Genomic DNA, 22,180 nt, shown 5'->3' with positions numbered 1-22,180 from the left:
CAGCCTCACAGTTTTGGTGTGCACCTGAAAGATCACCTTGATAACTCCCAGTTTAACATTGCAAAACCAGTGAAGGAAATGGTGAGGCTGAGGCAGCCCCTCCAACTCTGCTTTGCTACCTTCCCTTCCTCCATAGGGTGCCCCGTGGTGCAGTCATGCAGTTGGTGTCTGGTGTTGTTCCACAGAAGAACATCAAGATGGACAGCAGGGCCCAGCTTTTTGGTGCTTGTTCAGTCCTAGTCTTTCATTGCTGCACACCTTCCAGGCTGTCACAAAGACAGTTAATAGTTTCATGGTGGGTTTTCCAGGGATATGTATCACCGTCTCATCCATGCATCTGCATGCCATGACATCCCACCAGGAGGGAGAAGACCTTCAGATCTGTGGGTGCACAGGCATGACTGTGGAAGTGTGAAGATGGGAGACAAAAGTCATGGCAGCATCCAGGTTTTGCCAACTCTCCTCACATTCCTGCTGGACAGGGCCAGTGCTCTTCCTGTTACATCACTGCCTGGACCAAACTTCCTTTCCCTGCAGCCCTGTTCTTCCACCACTGCACATCTTGTACCCACCACAGAGAGGCAAAACTCTTCCAGAAAAGTGGTGTTCACAGGGGTCCCAGGATGAGGGAAGAGATGAGAATCTTGACTCCATGTTTCAGAAGGCTGATTAATTATTTTATGATATATATTATATTAAAAGAAAATTATATACTAAAACTATACTAAAAGAATAGAAGAAAGGATTTCATCAGAAGGCTAGCAAGGAATAGAAAGGAATGACAATAAAAGCTCGTGACTCCCAGAGAGTCTGAGCCAGCTGAAGGTGATTGGCCATTAATTAAAAACAACCAATATGGACCAATCAAAGATGCACCTATTGCATTCCAAAGCAGCAGATAATTATTGTTTTTATTTTCCTCTGAGGCTTCTCAGCTTCTCAGGAGAAAAATCCTGGCAAAGGGATTTCTCAGAAAATATCATGGTGACACAAGTCTCTCCTGTTCCTTTAGACACTTCCACTTTGTGCGTTGATCAGTAAAAGAATTTTAGATAGGGAACACCACCAAGTGGCTTTGTGGTTATTACTGTGACCAGCTAATTTCTGCAAGGTGTCCAGTGACTGCAGATGAAGCAGCAAAGAGTCACGTGGCAGAGCTCCCCAAGCACACAACCCAAAGGAAGGCTGAGAACACCTCTCTGTCCCACCTGTCCCCATAGGTAACAGTGTGTAATCTTTACAAAGGCCTGGATGATGGAAGCCTCTGGTGGGAGGTGACACACTTCCAAAGATCATCAATTCACAAAATCAGACAGAATAGAGATAATCCTGAAAAGGGAAACTTTTTTTTTTAAAAAGGCAGCGAACTCAAACTCACATCTCCTCATCTTCCAGACGTTCCAAGCGTCAAGTCACCCTTGGCTCTGGCTGTTTCAAGCCCGCATGAGTCATATCCTTGCTAACTGGAAGCTTAAATTGAGTTTGTTCAGCATTCTTTACGACGGAAGGAAGTTGTTTAGCAATGATAGAAAATGGAAAGCACAGGTCTTGTTTTTGTTTCAATCCCATGTACTTCACTGTGCCTTAAGTGGTTTGAAGAAAATGAATTTATCATAGTAGTGGCATGCTTACTTTTGCTAACCTGAATAACCTGGATAACAGCAAGAAATACACTTTGTCTGCAATACAGCTGCAGTTCTCACAGGTTGTAGTCACATGTTATAAAATTGAACCTTTCATTGGTACTTGATTTCAAAAACTGGCTTCTAAGTTTTTGAGCTTCTAAAATCATCTGTGAAGTAATTGTATAAAACTTGTTTTTATAGTGTGATAGATACAACATGACCTAACATGCAGATCACTTCAATCAGAACACAAACCATATTGCCTACATGGAAAATAGAGGATCAGTATGATAAATACTTTATTAAAAGCCTAATTTCAGCTATTTAGTCAGCAGAGCTCCATTATATCTAGAGAAAAATGCAGCATGTCCAAATTGGAGACTTATTGAATGTGAGAATATTTTTCACTATTATGCTCTTGATAAACAAATCAAGAGATGGATGATAGATACAGCAGTTACCTCTCAGAAGGTTGTTCCAGCTACCTTTACTCTTTTCAACACCTGGATGATTTTCTGCATGATGTAGACTATGCTACATTTTAATTTAACTTGCCTATGAATATTTTTGGAAAATTCCATTTCCCTACCTTCCTGCCTTTGAATCCCACTTCCCCAAATATTAAAAAAAATAATTTTCAAGATACACTAATTTTTCATCCTTGGTACTTCTGTATCAGTTCTACTCATTTGTATTGGGAAACAATTTCTCTGATCTCCTGCTCTCAGGCTCATGAGCATGTATGCAGGCAAATATGTTCATACAAAGCTGTTATTTTTTACTTTAACCATAACTAAAAGCAGGAGGAAAATTTGATTGCACATAGCTAAAGTCCAAGTTGAATATAAATCTTTGACTTAAATTAGTTTGGGATGGTTTAAGAATTTCATATTAATCCAGGCTTGTAGGCTGGCCCACATAAAAAATTTGGCATCTGCACACCTGTAAAATATTTCTTGAATTCTTCTATACTGGTCAGTACCTACAGGTTAAGAAAAACATATTCCATGACTATTCTCCAAGAGCTGATTGCCACAAATGAGGTCCAGCTTTCCTCCTCCACCTGACTGTGGCTCTCTCTCAGGTTTTTCTCCCAGCATATGGTCTGTAATTTTTCTGATATCTAAAGCATGGTGACTGTACTTAAATAGAAAATTTCAAGGTGAACACAGTTATTTGTAAGTAAAGGTCTGCTGTCTAATCCATTTGCATCCAAAGATAGTCCGTCAATAAACTAATTTTATGTACTTTATATGGCTTTCAATGAATTCACTGAAATCATCTGACTGCATGATGTTTTTCAAGGCTAGATGGAAAAACCTTTGACTAAAATGACAAACTATTTTAAAATGAGAATTCTCTTGTTCAGAACACACAAACACAGGCAAAAAAGGGTAATTCTAACTTCTGTGGTGTTCTGTGCTCAAAGCAAAGCTCTGATTTCTCTTCAAGTTATGCTTCCCAACAGTGCAAAACTCAAACAAGACTTCAAGACTTTTCCAGCATTTTCAGGCCTAATATTCCAAGTGGTTTTTATTAACTATGTTTTTTTCTCTACAAAGTACAAGGAAAATTGGATGCTCAGATAATAAGAGGAATAAATACAGTATTAAACTGCTCAGGGAGCATTCCAGCAGGAAGCCCATGCCTCAGGAGTGGTGATATCCCAGGTACAGCAGGAAGAAGTGCCAAGTTTGAATGCTGACAATGCCCTGGTGGCTCAGGAGGAGAAGTGGAAACAAGGTTGTCCTCTCCTGCTACCTCTTCATGCTCTCCTGCTGCAGTGCTTGGAGTATCACAGAGCCACTTTTCCCACCTGTGCTGCAGGGAATACTGTAGGCAGTTAGCACAGATAAATTACAGGCAGCTTGTAGTTCTTTTTTTGTCCCCTTTGCTGCCAGGAATTGTTCTGGTTAACATGAAGTTCTGTTTTCATGGAAGATTAATGATAATAATCAAAGCTAAAGTCCTGGTGCAAGTCTTAACTTCATAGTTTTCAATTACTAAGACCCAGTACTAATAACACATTAAGTTGAATTCTAAGCTCATGAAGATGTAACAAGCAGCATCTGACAAGCAGAGTTTAAAATACAGGGTGATTTGAGAACATTTAGAACAAGTAAAATGTCAGTTTTATTTCCCAGTTATTTGTGTATCACAGAACTCCTGTCCCTACTTACAGCCACTTATGTTTCAAAATAGACCAGAAAATAAGAACAAAAGAGCCTTACAATAATTTTACACACATAGTCTCAGTTGAAAGTATGATGAAATTATGATTCTTATATTAATTTTTCATTTCTTGCATGCCTAAAAGTACAATTAAAAGGCACTCAAGTAATCTTTACACTTAAGGCAGGAAAGTTTGATCTCATCTGTTTCCTTTTAATTTTATAACTTGAAAATTACCACTGGCAGTGCACTTGTTTGATAAAAAATAATTTTGTTACTTCAGTTTTTAATGTGCAGTTTTTCAGATTTTATACAACAGTGTGAAGTTGACATCGAGTATGGTTTCTACTAGTGAGGACATCTGCTTCAAGATAACTTCCAAACACTTTATGCATGAGGAAAATAATTTAAAAAGAATTTACCAAACTAAGATTAACATACATGTATTCCATATATTAACATTGTCCCAGTCCCTAGTATGATCCAAATTTCCAACACTATTTATATAATTTTCTAGTGTGTCCATATCTTCTTAAATTGGAAGAAATATGTTTAGAAAAGAAACCTGATCCACTAGAACATATAATGGGGACAGATTAACTTCAATTATGTTACTTGAAATAAAACATTCATTATATAATGGATGAAATATCCATTATATTAAGCTACTGGGTGGCAAGCATTAAATCAAATTCAGACTTCTACATACTCTGCATCCGTAGTAAAGTGTTGTAACATATGAAACAGATCTTTATTTTAAAATCTGTTTTCCATTCCTGTAAGAAGTGCCTCCCATGAGCTGGTTGGGAGTTATGAGGAGCCCTGTCTCTTTTGGTACTGTATCCTGAGCTTTTCCAGCTGCTCCACGCACTGTGTCTGGGCCAGCTTCAGCGTCCGGTTCTCCTCTGTCAGCTGTGCGTACTCCTTGGCCAGCCGAGCAGCATCCATGCTCTCTTTCTCCACTTGCTCCAGCCTGGCAATCAGCTCCTTTCTGATTATTATGAAAAAAATCCCAATTATTACAAGTGGCAGTAGGCAAAAATTTGTTGTCCTGTGTTAGGTCAAAGGTGGGCTGTGTGTTGTGAACTTAGTTTTTATTACTTGAACTTGTGTGAAACGAGGACATAGAAAATGAATTTTTCAAAGTTCTATTTTTTCCCTTTGTGAAAAATGCCAATTACTTGTTTTTAAAATTTTAATAGTAATAAAATGGTTATAGAAATAGCAATATAATTAGAGTAATAAAAATTTGGACAATTAGGGTTAGGACAATATGAGACTATAGGAACAAAGAGTTATGGACAGTTCGGGTACCTCTTTCTGGGCAAAATAAGCCCGAAAAAGGACACACATTAACAGAGGATTAACCCTTAAAAACAATAACCTGTTGCATATTCATACACCTCATACATGATGCATAAATTCCATTCTAAGAAAGGATTCTGTCTGGTCAGTGACAACTTCTTCCTCTGAATCCTAGGCAAGGAAGAAGTTTGTTTCTTCTGATGAAGAGCAATAAATTCTCTTTCTCTGAAAGATTTAGGTGTCCTGTGGCTGCTATCTCGCTGCAAGTCCTTTCTTTTAAAAAATATCCTACATAGCATAGTTTCTATTTTAACATTTTTTTACAACCTAAAACTATATTTAACACTTAAGAGAATTCATACAGCATAACTTTTGAACATTACACATATAATATTTATTTTAATATCTGCGCAAAGCCAATCATAAAATACACTTTTTTCATACCTTTAAAAGACTAAGCTTCCATAATCTCAGATTAGTTTGCTGTTCAGTGAGCAAACCTGAAAAATGCTGTTTTCATGTGTCTGTATTTGGGACTGTTCAGCAGAAGAGAAGGCTTTGGGGAGACATTAGAGCCCCTTCCAGTACCAAATGGGGCTCCAACAGAGCTGGAGAGGGATTCTTGACACGGGTGACATGACAAAAGAATGGCTTTAAACTGAAAGAGAGCAGGAAATGGGATATTGGGAAGAAATTCTTTCCTCTGAGGGTGGTGAGGCCCTGGCACAGATTGCCCAGAGAAGCTGTGGCTGCCCCATCCCTGGAAGTGTTCAAGTCCAGCTTGGATGGGGCTTGGACCAGCCTGGTGGAAGGTGTCCCCGCCCATGGCAGGGGATTGGAACTGGATGAGTTTTAAGGTCCCTTCCAATCAAAACTATTCTATTGATTGCATGATTCTGTGATCTCTAATTTCAGCAAGAGTTGAGTGCACAATTCATGGTGGAGAATCAAGTTTCTAGAGATGACTTGCTAAAAGATGACTTGCTTCTTCGCCAGAAGAATAACAATTTATTTTTCTCTCAATACCAGGTATCACTGAAAGAGCATGAAGTGTTCTTGTTTGGCTGGTTAGATTTAGAAATAAATAAAGTTTATTTATTTTGGTTGGTTGGTAAGTTCTGTGAAGTGCGCCTGGTTTCCTTTTCTCTACTACAAACAAATCCAGTAAGTAGTGGGCACTGAATCTGAGCTATATATATTTCTATAATGTGTTTAGACTCAGATCTTAGCCCTATTGCTGAGGAAGAGTTGCAAAGCTGACCCCTCCTGGTCCTCTTAAGTACAGACACAAGAGGATTTAAGCTGTGACTTCTTCTGGATGGAGTCACACAGTGCCCTGTATTCCCAGAGCTGGCCAGGAGCTGGAGTTTCCTGTATAGTATCAACTGAAATTACCTCAGCACAAGTGGAGATAAAAGAGGTCTTAAAACACGCTGAAGGCATGAGTAACTCACAGAGAATCTAATTACTCTCCCCTTAGTCACCTACCAGGCCAGCCTGGCCTCTGGGTTTCTTTTTCCCTTTAAGTCAAAAATTCACCCATTACAGGAAGTCTCTTCTAAAAGGTTCTTTTGATCATTCTATCTCAGAGATTAGTTAATCTTTTAACTGTTCATAGCTCTGTGACTTTATGTCTCAGTCATGTCAAAACAGCGCTGGTAGATCATCAGTGGGAAGTTGTTCATGCCTTCACAGTGGATAGATTTCACTGCAGTCCTTAAAGGAGCCCACTTGTCAGGCTAGACCAGTGCTTTCAGACAGGAAATTCCTAGAGATCAGCAATTCCATTCCCACAGGTCAGAGTGTTCATGAAAAGATAACATTTCTGTGTTTGCTGATCACTTATGTTATACAGAGCAGCAAAACTGTAAATCTGCCTTTTAGAAAAACACTTCTGAGTGGCCTTCATTTAGGATCAGGTTAACCTTCTGTCTTTGCTGCAGCTTTCACTGATAGCAGAGTTTGCCCATGGTTTAGTTGACTGTTTACAGTCACAGTTACTGCAGTTCAAGGAGTCACAAGTTAGAACAGACCTTTGGTACAGCCATTTCTACCAGCTGTGCTTCCCATAGATTAAAAAAAAAAAAAAAAAAAAAAAAGAAAAAAAAAAAAAGAGAAGAGTTAGCAGCTGTTACAGAATTTTTAAATCAGCCAAAGAGGCAGCACATAGGCATCCTCCTATATGATATCTTTTTTTTATATTACTGAGGTAAGGCAGAGCAAAGCCTCTTCTGTTTCCTTTCACCAGGTGACAGGTGCATTCAATCAGGCCTTTGAGAGGAAACATCAATACATTCGTATTTTTGCTCAGTAGAATTCTGTTTACATTTAACACGAAATAGCTGTACAAGTTTTAAACACAGCAAGACACTAACAGGTTCATTTCTCTGTGCCTGGGCCATTCTAGATCAACCAGTTTTCACAGAAGCCAAGACGATCTTGCAAGACAGCTCCTATTCATGGGCCTGAAACCATGGAGGAATGATTTCATGTGAAAAATACATTCATGGACAATGAATTTTTAGAACTCTCCCAATGTTTGGTTTTTTTTTGTTTATTGTTTGTTTGTTTGTTTTTGTTTTTGTTTCTCCCTGGACTTCCTCTGGAAGACTTTTATCTCTGGAGACCCAATAAGAACTTATGCAATATTTCTTTGCAATTATTCTGGTGTAATGTTGGACTGAAGGGCTAAATTAACTCTTTCAAATTACAGACAGTTAAATCAGAAGTGTCCAAACAAATGAATTCAGAATCATTCTTCCTTACTTTTCTTACGCTCATGAGCTTTTTGAAAGGGAGATGCAGTGAACCCACTAGTAGGGAATCAGCATCTTAAAAGCAGGTAAACCTTTTTTGTGGGAACTTTCAGTACTTGAAAAGGAATGGCACTGACTCTCCTGGACTTGAGCCAGGAGAGGCACAGACAGACAACATGCAAACTCAGACAGCTCCAGTAATGAAGGTCAGTTCTGATTTGATGGCATTCTCTGCAGGCTTGTCTTTCATGCTGCTCTCCAGTAATATTCAAGCAGCACAGAAAACTCCTCTCCCCCCTCCCCAGGATTTAGATTCTCTATCAAACAAACTATAAATGCATTAAAATCAAAATACACTCATTGCTGTAGTCCACACTCTTGGACCTCCCTCACAGAAAGCAGTTTCCTTGCACTGAGGTAGTAAAATTGCCCACTTCTGAGTCAGCAGAACCTACTTAGTCCTTTCCCATCAGGATCAACACCTGTTTACAGGATAGGGTGATGTTTCAGGCTAATACTGTCAGCCTGCCACAGATCTAAAATTAGAGTACCAGGGAATTGCTAAATGTTATGAATGGTGTAGTTTAGGAAGCTCACAAAAGGATGAGGACAGTAACTAACATTTACATCTGATCTAATCCTAGATTTGAACTTAGCTTTCAGAGGTTAAAGAACACCATGCTAAGCTCTTGCACCATCTAGACCTTGTTGTGGATGCTTAATAAATAGATGTAGCACTGTGTAATCTGTGCTTTCTGTTAATGGTTACCCCAAGTTTAAACATTAACAGTATTGATAAGTTATTTTCAAACTAGTGCTGAGGTACTCAAAGCTTTGAGCCAATCTGTAATGGGTACTTGGAGTGTTCTTTTTTGGGGAGGGGTTTGGGAGGCAACATTAGTGATTTGCATCATAAACACATCAACCACAAGCAGGAGAAAAACATAGCACTGTCTTAGGGAAGTTATTTCTCTTGTTCTGGCCTTAGTGACTAAACATGCAGAGAACACAGCTCCTTGAAACTCATATTCACAAGGAATAAATACAAAGAAAAGTGACAGACTAAGCAGATAAATCTGCCTGGAGATAAGTGTATTTAGAGATGGACTGACACAAGGAGAGCAGTTTCCAGAATACAAAGACTCAGATTTGCCTTTTCCCCATTGTGAACAAGGTATTCAGGATCATGCATCTGTGGCAGTACAGTAACTTCTCCAACAACTGCTGGGCACTGGTGGCCATAAGGGCATTTTCTCTTCCCACATTTGCCATGGCTTTCCTATCAGGGGGAATTATGAGACCCTGCAAGGTAACTGCTGTCTTGAGGCAATTGTTCTTGCATAAGTCTACTAATAAATTAAAAACCAGCACCATTAAAGTCTGCTTTAACATAAATGAAAATGTGTCTCAGATGTCATAAAATGTCATAGAATGACAGAATAGTTTGAGTTGGAAAGGACCTTCCAAAGGCAAGGACACTTCCTCTAGAAGAGGAGGTCTCTCTTTGTATTAGAAAAGCTGTAATTTAATTTCTAGTATTTGGCAAGTAACATATTCATACATGTGAGATGATGAAAAAACAGGTCTAGAATGGGAAAATTATCGAGCTAAAACACTGCCTTTAAGGTTTACACCAATCTTTTTCTGAAGTACCTAGAAGTCTGAAAACTACTTGTCTTCACAGTGTTGGGAAAGTCACTCAAGAAACAATGTACCTGGAGAAATCCTCTGGACTAAAAAGCATAGAAATAGTCCTATGGTCATGAGAGCAAGCTAAAACATAGGAAAGGCTCCCACAAAATGAAGCAGTCGTCTCCACTGCATGCCATTTGCCAGGAGGGGCAGTGGGATGCTGGATTTTATCATCAACAGCATGTCCAGCAGGAGCAGGGCAGGGACTGTCCCACCGTGCTGGGCACGGCTGAGGCCATTCCTCGAGTCCTGAGTTCTGGTCCAGTTCTGGTCCTCTCCCTACAGCGAGGGATTGGAGTGTGTCCAGAGAAGGGAACACAGCTGGGGAAGGGTCTGGAGCACCAGGAGCCACAGAAGGAGCTGGGGGGGGGCTCAGCCTGGAGAAAAGGAAGCTCAGGAGGGAGTTTCTCACTCTCCACAACTCCCTGACAGGAGGGTGCAGCCAGGTGAGGGTCGGGCTCTGCTCCCAGGGAACATGGGACAGGGAGAGAGGAAATGGCCTAAAGTTGTGCCAGGGGAGGTTCAGATAAGATATCAGGAAAAACTTTTTAATGGAAAGGTTTGTAAAGTACTGGAATGGGCTGCCCAGGGAAGTGGTTGAGTCACTATCCCTGGAGTAGTTAACAAAACATGTGGAGGTGGCAGTGGAGGACACAGTTTAATGGTGAACAGGGAGGTGGTGCTGGGCTGGTGGTTGGACTTGATAATCCTAAAGGTCTTTTCCCATCTTAACAATTCCATGATTCTCTGTCTACTCTAACGTGTAAAAGAAGGAAAAGAAATCATATCCATGGCCAAGAGAACGAGTGATCCTAAACCAGGTGGTGATCAAATGATCTTTTCTGTAGAGTTATATTAGAATTGTCTGGGGGAGGAAAAGGAGATAACCATGCAGTGCTAAGAATATAAGATACAGCCAGCAACCATGGCAACTCTAATATTTAACTACATAATCCAGGGTCATTATCTAGTAATAGCAATATAACAAGTGCTCAAAATAACCAGCCATCTCATCCCTTTCACCCAAAGTTAGATACCCAAAACCATCTGTTATGGAAATACGTGTGTGTTTCTGGAACATAAATTAAATTACATTCTGTGCCCTAAATGTGGTGTGTTCTTGCTTCCACACCCTTTTCTTTATTTTCAATCATGTCTCCCATTCCAGAGTGGTTTTTTCCCTTACACCACGTATTGCTGGCATAAATGTGAAGAGTGTGAGTGAAGACAGCAAATGACGCTATGATTAAATTAGCAAAAAAATCTACCCAATGTTCTTTCAAATTCTTGCTTCCTTTTTTATTCCTGAGTAACTTCTTTTCCCATCTTTATTTGCTTTGTCCTTTGATTTCCCCTTTTTTGATATTACAACCTCTTTTTCTCTCTCACATTTCCCGTTTTCCTTTGGAACACTTGTCATCTTCTCTCCCACTGCCATCCTAGTACGTTCTCTTGCCATCTATATTGCACAAAAGAGAACAAGTAAGTTGGTTCTCACCTTGATGAAAAGCAGCCCTTGTCATCTCACTTCACTGACTTTTTACTTTGGCTGTACTTGATGCTCACATTACACATCAAGCTAAGCAGAAGTAAAAGCCTTTGAAAAGTTGTAAAAGATTCAATGTTTTTCACTGTTGTTAAAATAATGTTTAAAGCAGAATTGACTCTATAGTTTTGTTGGGTTTTTTGTGTTTTTTTGTTTGGTTGGTTTTTTTTGTTTGGTTGGTTTTTTTTTTGCTAAAAGGCTCTAATACCTGTAGAGATATTTTTCAGGTTAACATTATTTCTTTCTCCTAGCCAACAAAGAAAAAATATTTGCTCAATCAATTTTCTGCTTTTTTCTGTCAGTCATAGCCTTCAGCATCCTGTATGCACTGTCACAGGCACCACAGGTACAGAAACTGCCAGGTGAGCCTTGTCATTGGAATGACACAGGAGAATTGATCTGTGGAGAGGAGTTGGGAGCACTGGGAAGGATACCATCCAACAGCATTTGTGATTGCCTTTGGTAAAAGTGTACACTGAAAAACACTATAAAAGCTGTTTGTTCCCATTACAAGGGATGCAACTTGATCACTGTCCATTTTATCAAAGTATTTAAGAGAAATAGACAATAGATAGTAGGTGTAGTAGACAATTTGGAATCTTCATTTCCATACATTCAAACTCAAATGTAGAAGAAGAAACTCACAGCAAGGGCAAATTTTAGGAAATTGCAACTCTATGTTTTCAGTTTGATTTTAATTGGTTTTGAGGCTAAAAACTTGTGCATCTCATCAGACTTTTTAGACAAGTGAAAGCATTCTTCCCTTTTTAAAATGGAAGACTCAATACTTCCAGTGATGGGGCAGCCAGGGCTGTCTGGGCAACCATTTCCAGTGCCCTAACATCCTCACAGGGAAGAATTTCTCCTTTTTATCCAATCAAAACCTTCTCTCTATCAGTGTAAACCATACTGCCATGTCCTATCTCTACATGCCCTTGTAAATAGCCTCTCTCCATCTTTCTTGCAGGCTCCTTTCAAGTAGCGAAAGGCCACAATTATAAGGTGCATATATAAGTGTATACATATATAAGAATATACACATGTATTTATATATATATATATACACACTTATATGTACACACACAATACTTGTTTTATGCATGCCACCCCAGCCATTATAATCTAATCTTCATTCAGTATATGCTAGTCCCTAAACTGCTTTTAACTCCCTTACTGTAAGTGCTGAGAATGTTTTTAGACATAAATTAGTGAACATGACAGCAAAACTCCCTTTTACTTCTTGCTTATTCCTTTGCCTCCACACTTATACTCCCTTTCTGTCTAGTTTTAGATAAAAATCAAGGCTGTCACGTTCAGGTTTGTTTGCTTACATGTGTGCAAATTTACATGTGTCCTAATAATTTCTAATCCACCTTTCCATTTCAACCAAACCATGTGGTAAAGAGGTCCCAGTTGGTTTCTGGAGGGTTTCATAAAAACAGACTGCTCCAGAAAGGAAAGATACACAATGGTGGAAGGCATGAGACCCGTTCCAAAATACTACAAAATGGAGAATCTTCTTGGAGGAAGGAGTTATAAACAATCTACATCTCGAGGAAACGTATCCTAAATTTGTACTTGCAGCTTAGTAAACCTCAAAATCAGGCAACCACAGTGCAGCAGCTTGTAAGGAAATGAAACATCCTTGATCCCAGTGCTGAAGGATCACTTTTTCAGATTAAGACACATGGGAGGTGTGAAAGGTGCTGCCCTGATATTTGTTATGTTTAGACATTTCACAGCTATACAGCATGTGAACAAAAGGCTACAAATATGTAATTAGAAAGTACATGTAAGTATCAATAATATAATTCCATCTGTTGCCTTACACAGCCACTCAAACATCTGTTTACTGGGGCATGGTATTCCCAGAACAGGTTCAGCACAGACAGCAGTGGTGGAAGCTTCCTGACATTGTTCCACTGTTGACATCCACTGGTGGAATGAAGGAAAGTGCCAGCCTGAAGCCCTTGAATTCATCCAAGATAAGCACCTCTGAGAGGCTGACCTCTGGGCTCAGAGGTTGATTAGGATAATTGTGAGTTCAGGTAAATAACTTCGTGCATGTACCTGCCATTCTCAAGAAGCATTTCTAATTTAGCTAGTACCACAGATTTATAGATTAAAAATTTGCATTCAAACAGCAATTTTTTAATTCCAGAAAGTGCAAAAAAATATGTGAATGTCTCATTTTCATGGGTTCCAAGCATTCTTCATAAATAGGCATAACTGATTCAGGGTTGTGCCAATAATAATGAAATTGGATTTATATTAGTAGACTCTAAAACCAAAATGATTGAAGCCTACCTTTGGTGTTTATACAACTAAAGTCAAGCACTTAAACAATCATTTAATATTTTATATTGTGCTTGGATTTTCAGAGTAGACGGACACATGGTTTCCACTGAATTGATTGCTAAATATGTAAGCAGCTTGTATCAGACAACCAAATTTGAAAAATCATTGCAAATTTAAAACAAATTACTTATCTTCTAATCTTTTTAAAAATACTAATTACTTTTGATTGACCAACTTCAATTAATGGTGAATCAAATGCAAATACTGCAAATATGAATCAAATGCAAAACACATTTTCCCATGACATTGGTCATCATCTTTTTTAGCTTTTGTTCTAATCTGTCAGCATCTGAGTGCCACACTGATCTTCCAGTGGAAGGGGATTTGCAGGGAAACTTCAACTAGCTTTGACACTTTACGCAAAAAATAACTATATTGTGGCTCTAGCCATCAACCCAGATAAAGACATCTCACTTTCTTACCCTGCATAGTTTGGATTCAGGGAGTTCTTTGGCTGTCTTGTAAGACCTACAGGATTTCAAGTTTCCCTCTTGCTTCTGCAGCTGAAGATTCCCATGGATGCAAACTTGGCTGAGCTGCAGGGTCAGCTGGGCAGAGATTTCACTATTCACCGTCTTTCCTCTCTCTAAATTTCTTTTTCAGATTTCTTGTGGAAAGGGACTGACAGCCACAGAGTGCACTTTGCCATTTAATAGTCAGGCAAAAGATGACAGAGCTGTGAGTACAGGCCATAGACAAGAGAAAAATCCTCCAGCTTATTCACTTTGGGTATGAACAGCTGAGATGCCAGTGTATATTGAACCAGTGTACACAAAACCAAAGCAGCTCACAGAAAGATGTTTACTAACATTGTCAAGGATTCTAAGCCTAAATAAGGATCCATTTTGTTCTTCATTAAAGCGTGCAATGTTTATTGAAAAAACTAGAATTGAAAAGGAACCTACACCAGATGAGCTGGATTGTTATGTGACCTGGAGGCTGCCAGTGAAGCTTTTAAGGGACACCCACAAAGCTGAACTGTGACAGCCCTTAGTGGCCTCAGTAGATCCTGTAGAGCAATGACCAACTTGTGACCATCAGGCAGAGGCATGAAATCATGGAATCATAGGATGGCTTGGGTTAGAAGGAACCCCCAAGATAACCCAGTTTCAACCCTGTGCCACAGGTAGGGACACTTTCCACTAGGCCAGGTCGCTCTAAGCCAAGCCCTGTCCACCCTGGCCTTGAACATTTCCAGGGATGGCACACCACAGCTTCTCTGGGCAACCTGTGCCAGGGCCTCACCACCTTCAGAGGGAAGAATTTCTTCCCAATATCCCACCTATCCCTGCCCTCTCTTTCAGTTTGAAGCCATTCTCCTTGTCCTGTCCCTCCAGGCCCTTATAAATAGTCTCTCTCCATCTTTCTCCTAGGCTTTCTTCAGATACTGGAAGGCCACAATTACAATATATGTATAGATACATATACAAGCATATATGTATAGAAGGTCAGAAAATACAGTGTTAAGCTTTCATGTTTCAAACAGGGTTTTGCAAAGAGAATATAGGACAGTAAATACTTTGGGAAAATTACTCACTTTCTTTCTTCCAGTAGAGCAATTTCTTTCTTGACCTCGTGGTACTCTTCTGCTATTTTGCAGTGCTGTTTATACACCTGCATAGATTCCTTAGAGTCATGACAAGGAGGCAGAGGCTTTAAGAAAAAGAAGTTTTTAGAATGAAATATTAGTTTAAACCCCACATATTTTGAAAGTTACAATATTTATCTAAATTCCTGTGAAAATACCTAAAGAATTTTTTCCCTTAACTGCAATATATGTCCAACTATTCCTAGTGAAGGCCTTTCAAAGAAGGAAAAAACCCAAAACAGTTCCCTGCATAAGAATATATGTAAAATTTCAAACATATGTGTAAAACTTCAAACATTGTGAGAATTTTCAGAACTCTCCTTGTCAGCTTTGCAAAATATCCTGAAGATTTTTCAAAGAAGGATTTCTCCCTTGCCACCCTCTTTTTCAGTAAGAGTGATATGGAAATCCTAAAGCTGATGCACTGATCAGACCTATCACACACATCTTTACACTGCCAGGAACTGACATCATTGCAGCAACATCATCTTTTTTTTCAATGCATCCTGAATGTAATAAATATGGCAAATAAAACCAAGCTGTCCTAGGACTCCTTATGTAAATTTCATCAAAATTCTTGAAAATACATTTTGGTTAAATGTAGGTGCTTTTTGCTCCTTAAAAAAGAATGCATCTTAATTCAGGCTTCAGGTTTGACTGTCACATTTTGGTTATAACACTTTCAGGAAGTATTTTTAAGTTATTAGCCATGAATCTATTGACTGTAAATGAACTCCAAATAGCAAGCTTGAGCCACCTGTTTGAAGTAAAAGGAAACACTTAAAATAGTTAATTTACTGCCCATTTAAATAACACCCAATTGCCTTCCACAATATTAGTAGATTACTTTGCATTTCTTGCTGTCCTCCTACCTTGACTCTTGTGTGTAATATAATATTCCCTTAATGGCATTATTAGGAAAAGAAAAGCCCAAGTAGGCAGACTTTTCCTATTTATGATCTTGTAATCCTTTTTTTTAATCTAAACTGAAAATTTAAATTTTACTAAACATGCTCAGAGACAGAGATGTAAAACATTTTTGTTTGGGAGACAGGGTGAGCTGGCTTCAGACATAACCCAAAGCACAGATGTAAGCAATGTATGGAGCTTGCAAGTACTTGTGGTTGGTATGTGATTCCTCACTGAAATTTTAACAGACACTCATATTCCATAGTCTAAATTTAAAACTGCTGCAGCAGGATTGTTTCATAGCACATTGTTTAATTCTCCCTGATCTTGGAGATTTTGGGAACCCAGGGAAAGGGCAGCCCAATATTTGATGAGTCTAATCCCTAGAAAAGGGCTTTTAATTGCATTTCAGTGAGGATGAGCAAGAGCACCATTCATATAGCCACCCAAATAATAAGCATAAATTTAGCAAGACTGAATATAGAAGTCTCAGTGCTCTAATCCAAGAATGTGTGGATGAGCCAAAGCAGCATCTCTGCTATCTACCAGAGATCAGCCACCAAGTGTGTCACAATAAAACAATTTCAAACAGTATCAAGGGGAAAGTCCCCAAACAGTGATACTTCAAAAGAAAAACACAACAAAACAAAGCAGAAAAGACCATTTGCATTTGCTTCCAATTTAGTTTCCACTAATCTAGCTGGTTTAAACCAGTTTAAAAATTAAAACAGTGCTCAGTTTCTATATTCCAGCTTCCCACTCAAAAGATATATATAGAGAGCTAAAAATTATCAAGTCATGCTGAAACTTAGTATCTAAGGCTCACTTAGAACCAGTTGCTGACTTTTAAACCCCTTCCTATTATTGTTTCCTCTTCAGTGACATTTTCTCTTACACTGATATTTTAGCACTTAAATTAAACTTAAAATGAATTAAACAATCAGTTTTCTAATTTCTATTCTTAAAATTCTTCTCAATTTGTCTGATGGTAGTAAGCACTATACAAGAATATTTTAAATTGTTAGTGTATTATTTCTTTAAAACATTAATGTTACAGTGTTTTCAAATGACTAGATAGAATACCATTGGATCATGTCATAGAGTGGTTTGGATTGGAAAGGACCTTCAAGAGCATCAAGTTCTAGCCCCTCCACCATGGGCAAGGACACCTTCCACCAGGCCAGGTTGCTCCAAGCCCTGTCCAACCTGGCCTTGAGCACTTCCAGGGATGGGGCAGCCAGAACTGGAGAATTTGCTTTACTCCTCTGTAATTTGGAAACTACTAAGAAAGGCTCCAGAGATATTATCTACAGCATCCATGAGCAGTTTCTGGTCAGTAGCATGTGAAACAGGCTTATTTAGCAAACACTTTCTCCTGCAATAACATGGGAAAAGGAGAGATACAAATCTCCATTCCATGTGGAAGGACTTTTTTAACAGTCTGTGGCCAGGCAATGGGAAGTACTGCAGATACTGCACTACAGAATGCCCAATGGCATTCCATGAAGTCTGCATAACATCTTTATGTTAAGGGATTGCTAGTTTACCAAGGTGACTAATTTTAGAAGGCCTTAATGAAGTTCAATTTGCAGTATGCTTTTTTTTCAGTCAGAAGTAAACAGCCATACTTTACTTTCCTCTTAGAACAGCCTGAGCTTGCTGTACCTTACCTGTCCATAAATTAATATAAATAAAAGTATACCTACTAGACAAGCAAAAAACATCCCTGCCAAAGTAGGTTACATTTAATGGCCACAGTTTCTGCTTTTAATCCTGTTTACTTCAGGCTTCAGTGTCATCCACCCTCATTTTCCTGTGCTGGCAAAATATGCACATGCAGCATGTCTGATCTTGTTCACAAAGCTAGTACAAAAGCTACAGCTGTAAGTTATATTGGTGGTCTGTCCTATTAAGCCTGATTTTCAACAAGGTCTTTTTCCTTTTATTTTGTTGAGTAATTCACTGTAACATTGAGAAATGTTCTACAGAATTCAGCAAGTAGACACTAAGAGATCCTTTTATAGACCATCCTGAAACTGTACATACATATGTAGATCTTTACAAGACATATGTACTGTTTATTTAGACTTTTGTTCAGAATCCAGACATGAAAGATGTTGGAAGCATGCAAAAGCAGTTCATGAAGAAACAGAAAATCACAGAAGGTTTGGGTTGGAAGGGTTGGAAGGGACTTGCTTTCCTTGCAGGAGAGGGGCTCCATTCTTTTAATCATCTGGGTAGCCTCCTCTCTGCCTGCTTTTTAAGGTACATTGAAGGAGATCTTCTAAAGAAAATCTTTTCTGGGGTGACACAGAATGAAAGTTTTCAGGTTTGGGCTTTTTTTTTGCTTCACTCACATGACAAGTTCTTTTGCCTTGCCATATGAAAATCAGCATTACATATCCACAAAAGCTGTAGAGTTGGCAGTGCCACTCAACTGTTCCAAAGCTTTAAAACAGTTGATTTTTTAATTCACCATCATTGCACTTATGTGTTTAACTGTGAAAAACATTTAAAACTTTCTCCTGAAAAAGTTGAAGCTTCAAGAAAAAAATGTATCAGGCAGTTTTTCCAGCTCATGTGAGCTTGTCTAGAAGTCTTCAGCACTGATCTAATTTAAGAGTGGTGTCTTGCTTTTTGTAAATTTGGTAACTTTCAGCTGAACTCTTCTGGAAAAGTGGAAATCCAATGCTAATATTTTGAATGTGGCCTATGTTCATTATATGGCCTTGTGCACTTTTCTACGATAGAAAAACCCACATTTTGCCAAGTAAAAATAGCACATTGCAGTTACTTTTTGTTGTGCAACTGGAACTCTCCCACCAGTTTCAGATACCCATCTTAGGGTGCATCTAGTCTAGTCTGGTTTTACTATGAAAGTAAACAGTTCTCTTTCTTCCAAACAATTCAGATCAACTGGATGAGAGCAATTGTGAGTTTTGCTCTCCTTTCTGGGAGATTTTCCATTCTTTTCTAACCTTAGTATGATGCTCTGACTTGGTGAACATGCATACATGTTAACATACATGCATAAAACGGTCTTACATAATCTAAGACCAAAGTTATCACAGCAGCATTACAGGAGACTGATCAAGTTCATAGGCAATCTGATCTAATTATAGAGCAGCAGAGTCCTCTAGGAATTCTCATGGAAACCAATACATAGTAAAACAATTGCAGCATCCTCTTAAGAAACACAGTATGCTTTTAAACTTTCTAAATTAATTTATGTGTCCAACAAAAATCCTGGCATTCAGTAGAAGCAATTAAAGTTCCAGAGTAAACAAGGTTTCTGCTAAATGCTTATATCACACAGACCCCACTGCCCCTTTCATAACATTTCCATTACTTCTTTTGTATGAGTATTTTCTACTAAAGTGAGAAAAACAATACTTTGTCTTAAGGTTGGATGTTATAAATAGTTGGGGCTTTTTCTATGTTGCAGCAATTTTATAGTCATCTAATGACACAGATTTGTAGCACGAAATATGACATAAATGTCTCTCCAGCTCACAATTTCATGAGAGAAGATCACAGAACCATTGAATTGTTTTGTGTTGGAAAGGACTTTAGAGACCATCTCCTTCCAAGCCCCTGCCAGGGACACTTTCCACTAGACCAGGTTGCTCAGAGCCCCATCTAACCTGGTTTTCAAAGATAAAGCACTATAGAACACCCTGTAAAAACATCCATATGTGATTTGTGTTCTTTCCTCTTCAGGATCAAGATCTCAGCTGGAATAAAGGTTTTGATGGGGAGCAGAGAGATGAACTGAGCAAGTCCCAGGAAGTGTTGGAATGGGACAGGGCATGAACAGGGCATAGCAATGCAGGTATGAACACCAGATACCCCCTGTCCATTACAGCACATAACCCATAGCAAAATTTCTGTCAGAGGGTCACTGTGCAGCTCATCAAGGAAGTGCCTTGCAAGGACCCATCCAGACAAAGCAAAGGTTAAATTTTCCCAGTGCCAGAGTGCCAGGGGTAACCAGCCCACCCTTGCTGCACTGCCCACCACATGGCACACACACATGGGACAGAGGAAAAACACCAAAGCTCAAATAAGCAGTATTGCTTGTCAGTGGGAAGCAAAAAATTTCCAATACTGCAAACAAAAGGAATTGAAAACAAGAAGTTTATTAATATGAGTTTTGTTTCACTGATAACTTAGCAGGAAGTTATTTTAGTTGTGTGTGTTTGTTTTTTTTAAATAATAATAAAGCTGCAAATATAGCTCAAACTGACCTGTTCTCATATGAAGGGCTTTCATGTCTGGTTGACCACAGATCACATATAAATTTTGATTTAAAATAGTTATTTTTTTACAAATTGCTTCTCTGAATGTGTAGAAAATGTAACAAGTAATTTGAAAATAAATTTTCAAGTAATTTGAAAATAAAACACATTAGTCTGAAGATAGCCAGTACATTAGAACACACAGACTGATCATTTTTATTCTTTGGAAAGAAACTGCAGGTAGAACTGTCCTTTACTAGGAGTCCTTACAGAGAATTAGCTTTTTTTGCTAAGTCTCCTAGAAAGACCTTCTCTCCAGGCAATTCCACACGGACCTCTGTAGAGCTTGGCCAGCAGGGTTTGTTACCCTGCCGAGGGGAGGCTGCACTGAACTTTGCCCTGCCATTTGATACTGCTGCCCAGGGAATAGGTATGGAAGAATTGTGGGAGGAAAAGTGGGACCACTAGGTAATTCTGCCCAAATAGCCAAGTTGTCTGCCAAGGCCTAACATAGGAGGACGAGAGCCTGAAGCCTAAAACAGAGGTGCAAATTGCTTGGTACTCAGGCTGTGGTCTGCTGCCTGCATGCATAGAATTCTAAGGCTCTGATTTTCCAAGTGACTTGCTGAACTTACATAGCTTTCAAGCTGCTTTCAAAATCCAGCTTAAAGATCAGCTAATTTAGGCTTTTTGTTTGTTTGTTTTTAAAACAGGTTTCAAAATTTTCCTTTGTATGCTTGAAATCTGTAAAGTTATAACTTTTTTTTTAAGGTGCCTGTTACTATACAGCCACATAACCTGCATTTATAGTTTGCTTCTTTAAATAAAATTCAAATGTTTTTGACTATATTTATGGCACACTGATGAAAATCTTGTGGCTCTCAGATATGATATTTTTATTATGAACACATGTACCAGCATTCTTGCAGATTCAAGCATTTCAGGCTGCTATTGCCACAGTTGATTAAAAGGTTCATTTACACGACCCTTCATGTGTGTGCTCTGTATTAATGCACTTCAGGACAGAAAAAACCATGGATGGAATGACAAGGGACACCACCATTCACTACTTCTGCAGGTCCTGGTGAAGCCCATTTTACCTGTTTCTGTAATACAGGAACTACCTGTTTCAAAACTGGCATGAATTGCAAGCACATACCATAGAGTTCTGACAAACCCACAGCAGTTTGGATTGCAGCAAATGAAAAAAACACAATTACTAAGAAAGGTAATGAGGTAAATAATAACTTTGTAACAGGTATTGCTTGTTTCAAATTTTAAAGATTAAAAATACTGTAATTACATTAAATAGTTATCACATGAAACTGTAATCCAGATTGACAAAAGCAAGGAAATTCAAGTTTTTATTGCTAAATTTGAATGCAATGTTATCTTTGCATCAGCTCAGATCCCTGCATTAACTTCACTGCCCTTGGGTTAACATAAAGGCATTGCAATATAAACATGCACATAAGCTTGAAAACAAAAGGATTAAGTGCTACCACAAATTTTATACTTTTAAGTGGTTGAGTCAGCCAGGTAGTTCTCATAAGTTATCCTTCCACCTACCCTGATATTACTGAGATTATGAAGGATAATAAAAAGAAAATTACATTAACCAAAGCCTTTGATTGTTTCTTTGAATTTGTTATCATATTGAGATTATGAGAGTAAAGAAAGGCTTTCTGAAATAAATGCCAAGTACCTAACAGACCAATTGGGTACACTTAGAGGGATTGTGCTAGAGTGTACTTAAAAACTTTTACTGAAGGGCTATTATATATCCAGAACATTTGAATGCTTCCACAAGAGCATTTTCAGCCTATCATGAAATCCCATATTTAGAGTACATTATAGATTCCAGAAATGTAAAAGTAATAAAAGTCTTAATAGAAAAAAATCATCACTTGTCCTTCAAAGTACTTATACATAATGCTAGCAATATTGTTTTTATGTATCAATAGCAGCAATAATAATCATACTTTGCTCTT

The 22,180-nt window shown here is 38.5% G+C and overlaps 1 protein-coding gene across 1 annotated transcript in view; it reads right to left on the bottom strand.

Moving 5' to 3' along the window:
- Positions 1 to 3,904: 3,904 nt before the first annotated feature.
- The window catches only part of MAP3K7CL (MAP3K7 C-terminal like), a 28,130-nt gene continuing 9,854 nt past the window's right edge, over positions 3,905 to 22,180 (bottom strand). Inside the window, exons 4-5 of the mRNA XM_058018425.1 lie at positions 14,992 to 15,107; positions 3,905 to 4,788 (exon numbers count right to left, since the gene is read on the bottom strand). Coding sequence (XP_057874408.1) covers positions 4,608 to 4,788; positions 14,992 to 15,107 — 297 coding nt within the window. The 3' untranslated portion in view covers positions 3,905 to 4,607. The remainder of the gene's footprint in view (positions 4,789 to 14,991; positions 15,108 to 22,180) is intronic.

The sequence above is a fragment of the Melospiza georgiana genome, chromosome 2 (genome assembly GCF_028018845.1).
Source record: "Melospiza georgiana isolate bMelGeo1 chromosome 2, bMelGeo1.pri, whole genome shotgun sequence".
Classification (NCBI taxonomy): Eukaryota; Metazoa; Chordata; class Aves; order Passeriformes; family Passerellidae; genus Melospiza; species Melospiza georgiana.
The sequence above is the reverse complement of the archived record's forward strand: the minus strand, read 5'-3'. Positions and strand labels throughout refer to the sequence as shown.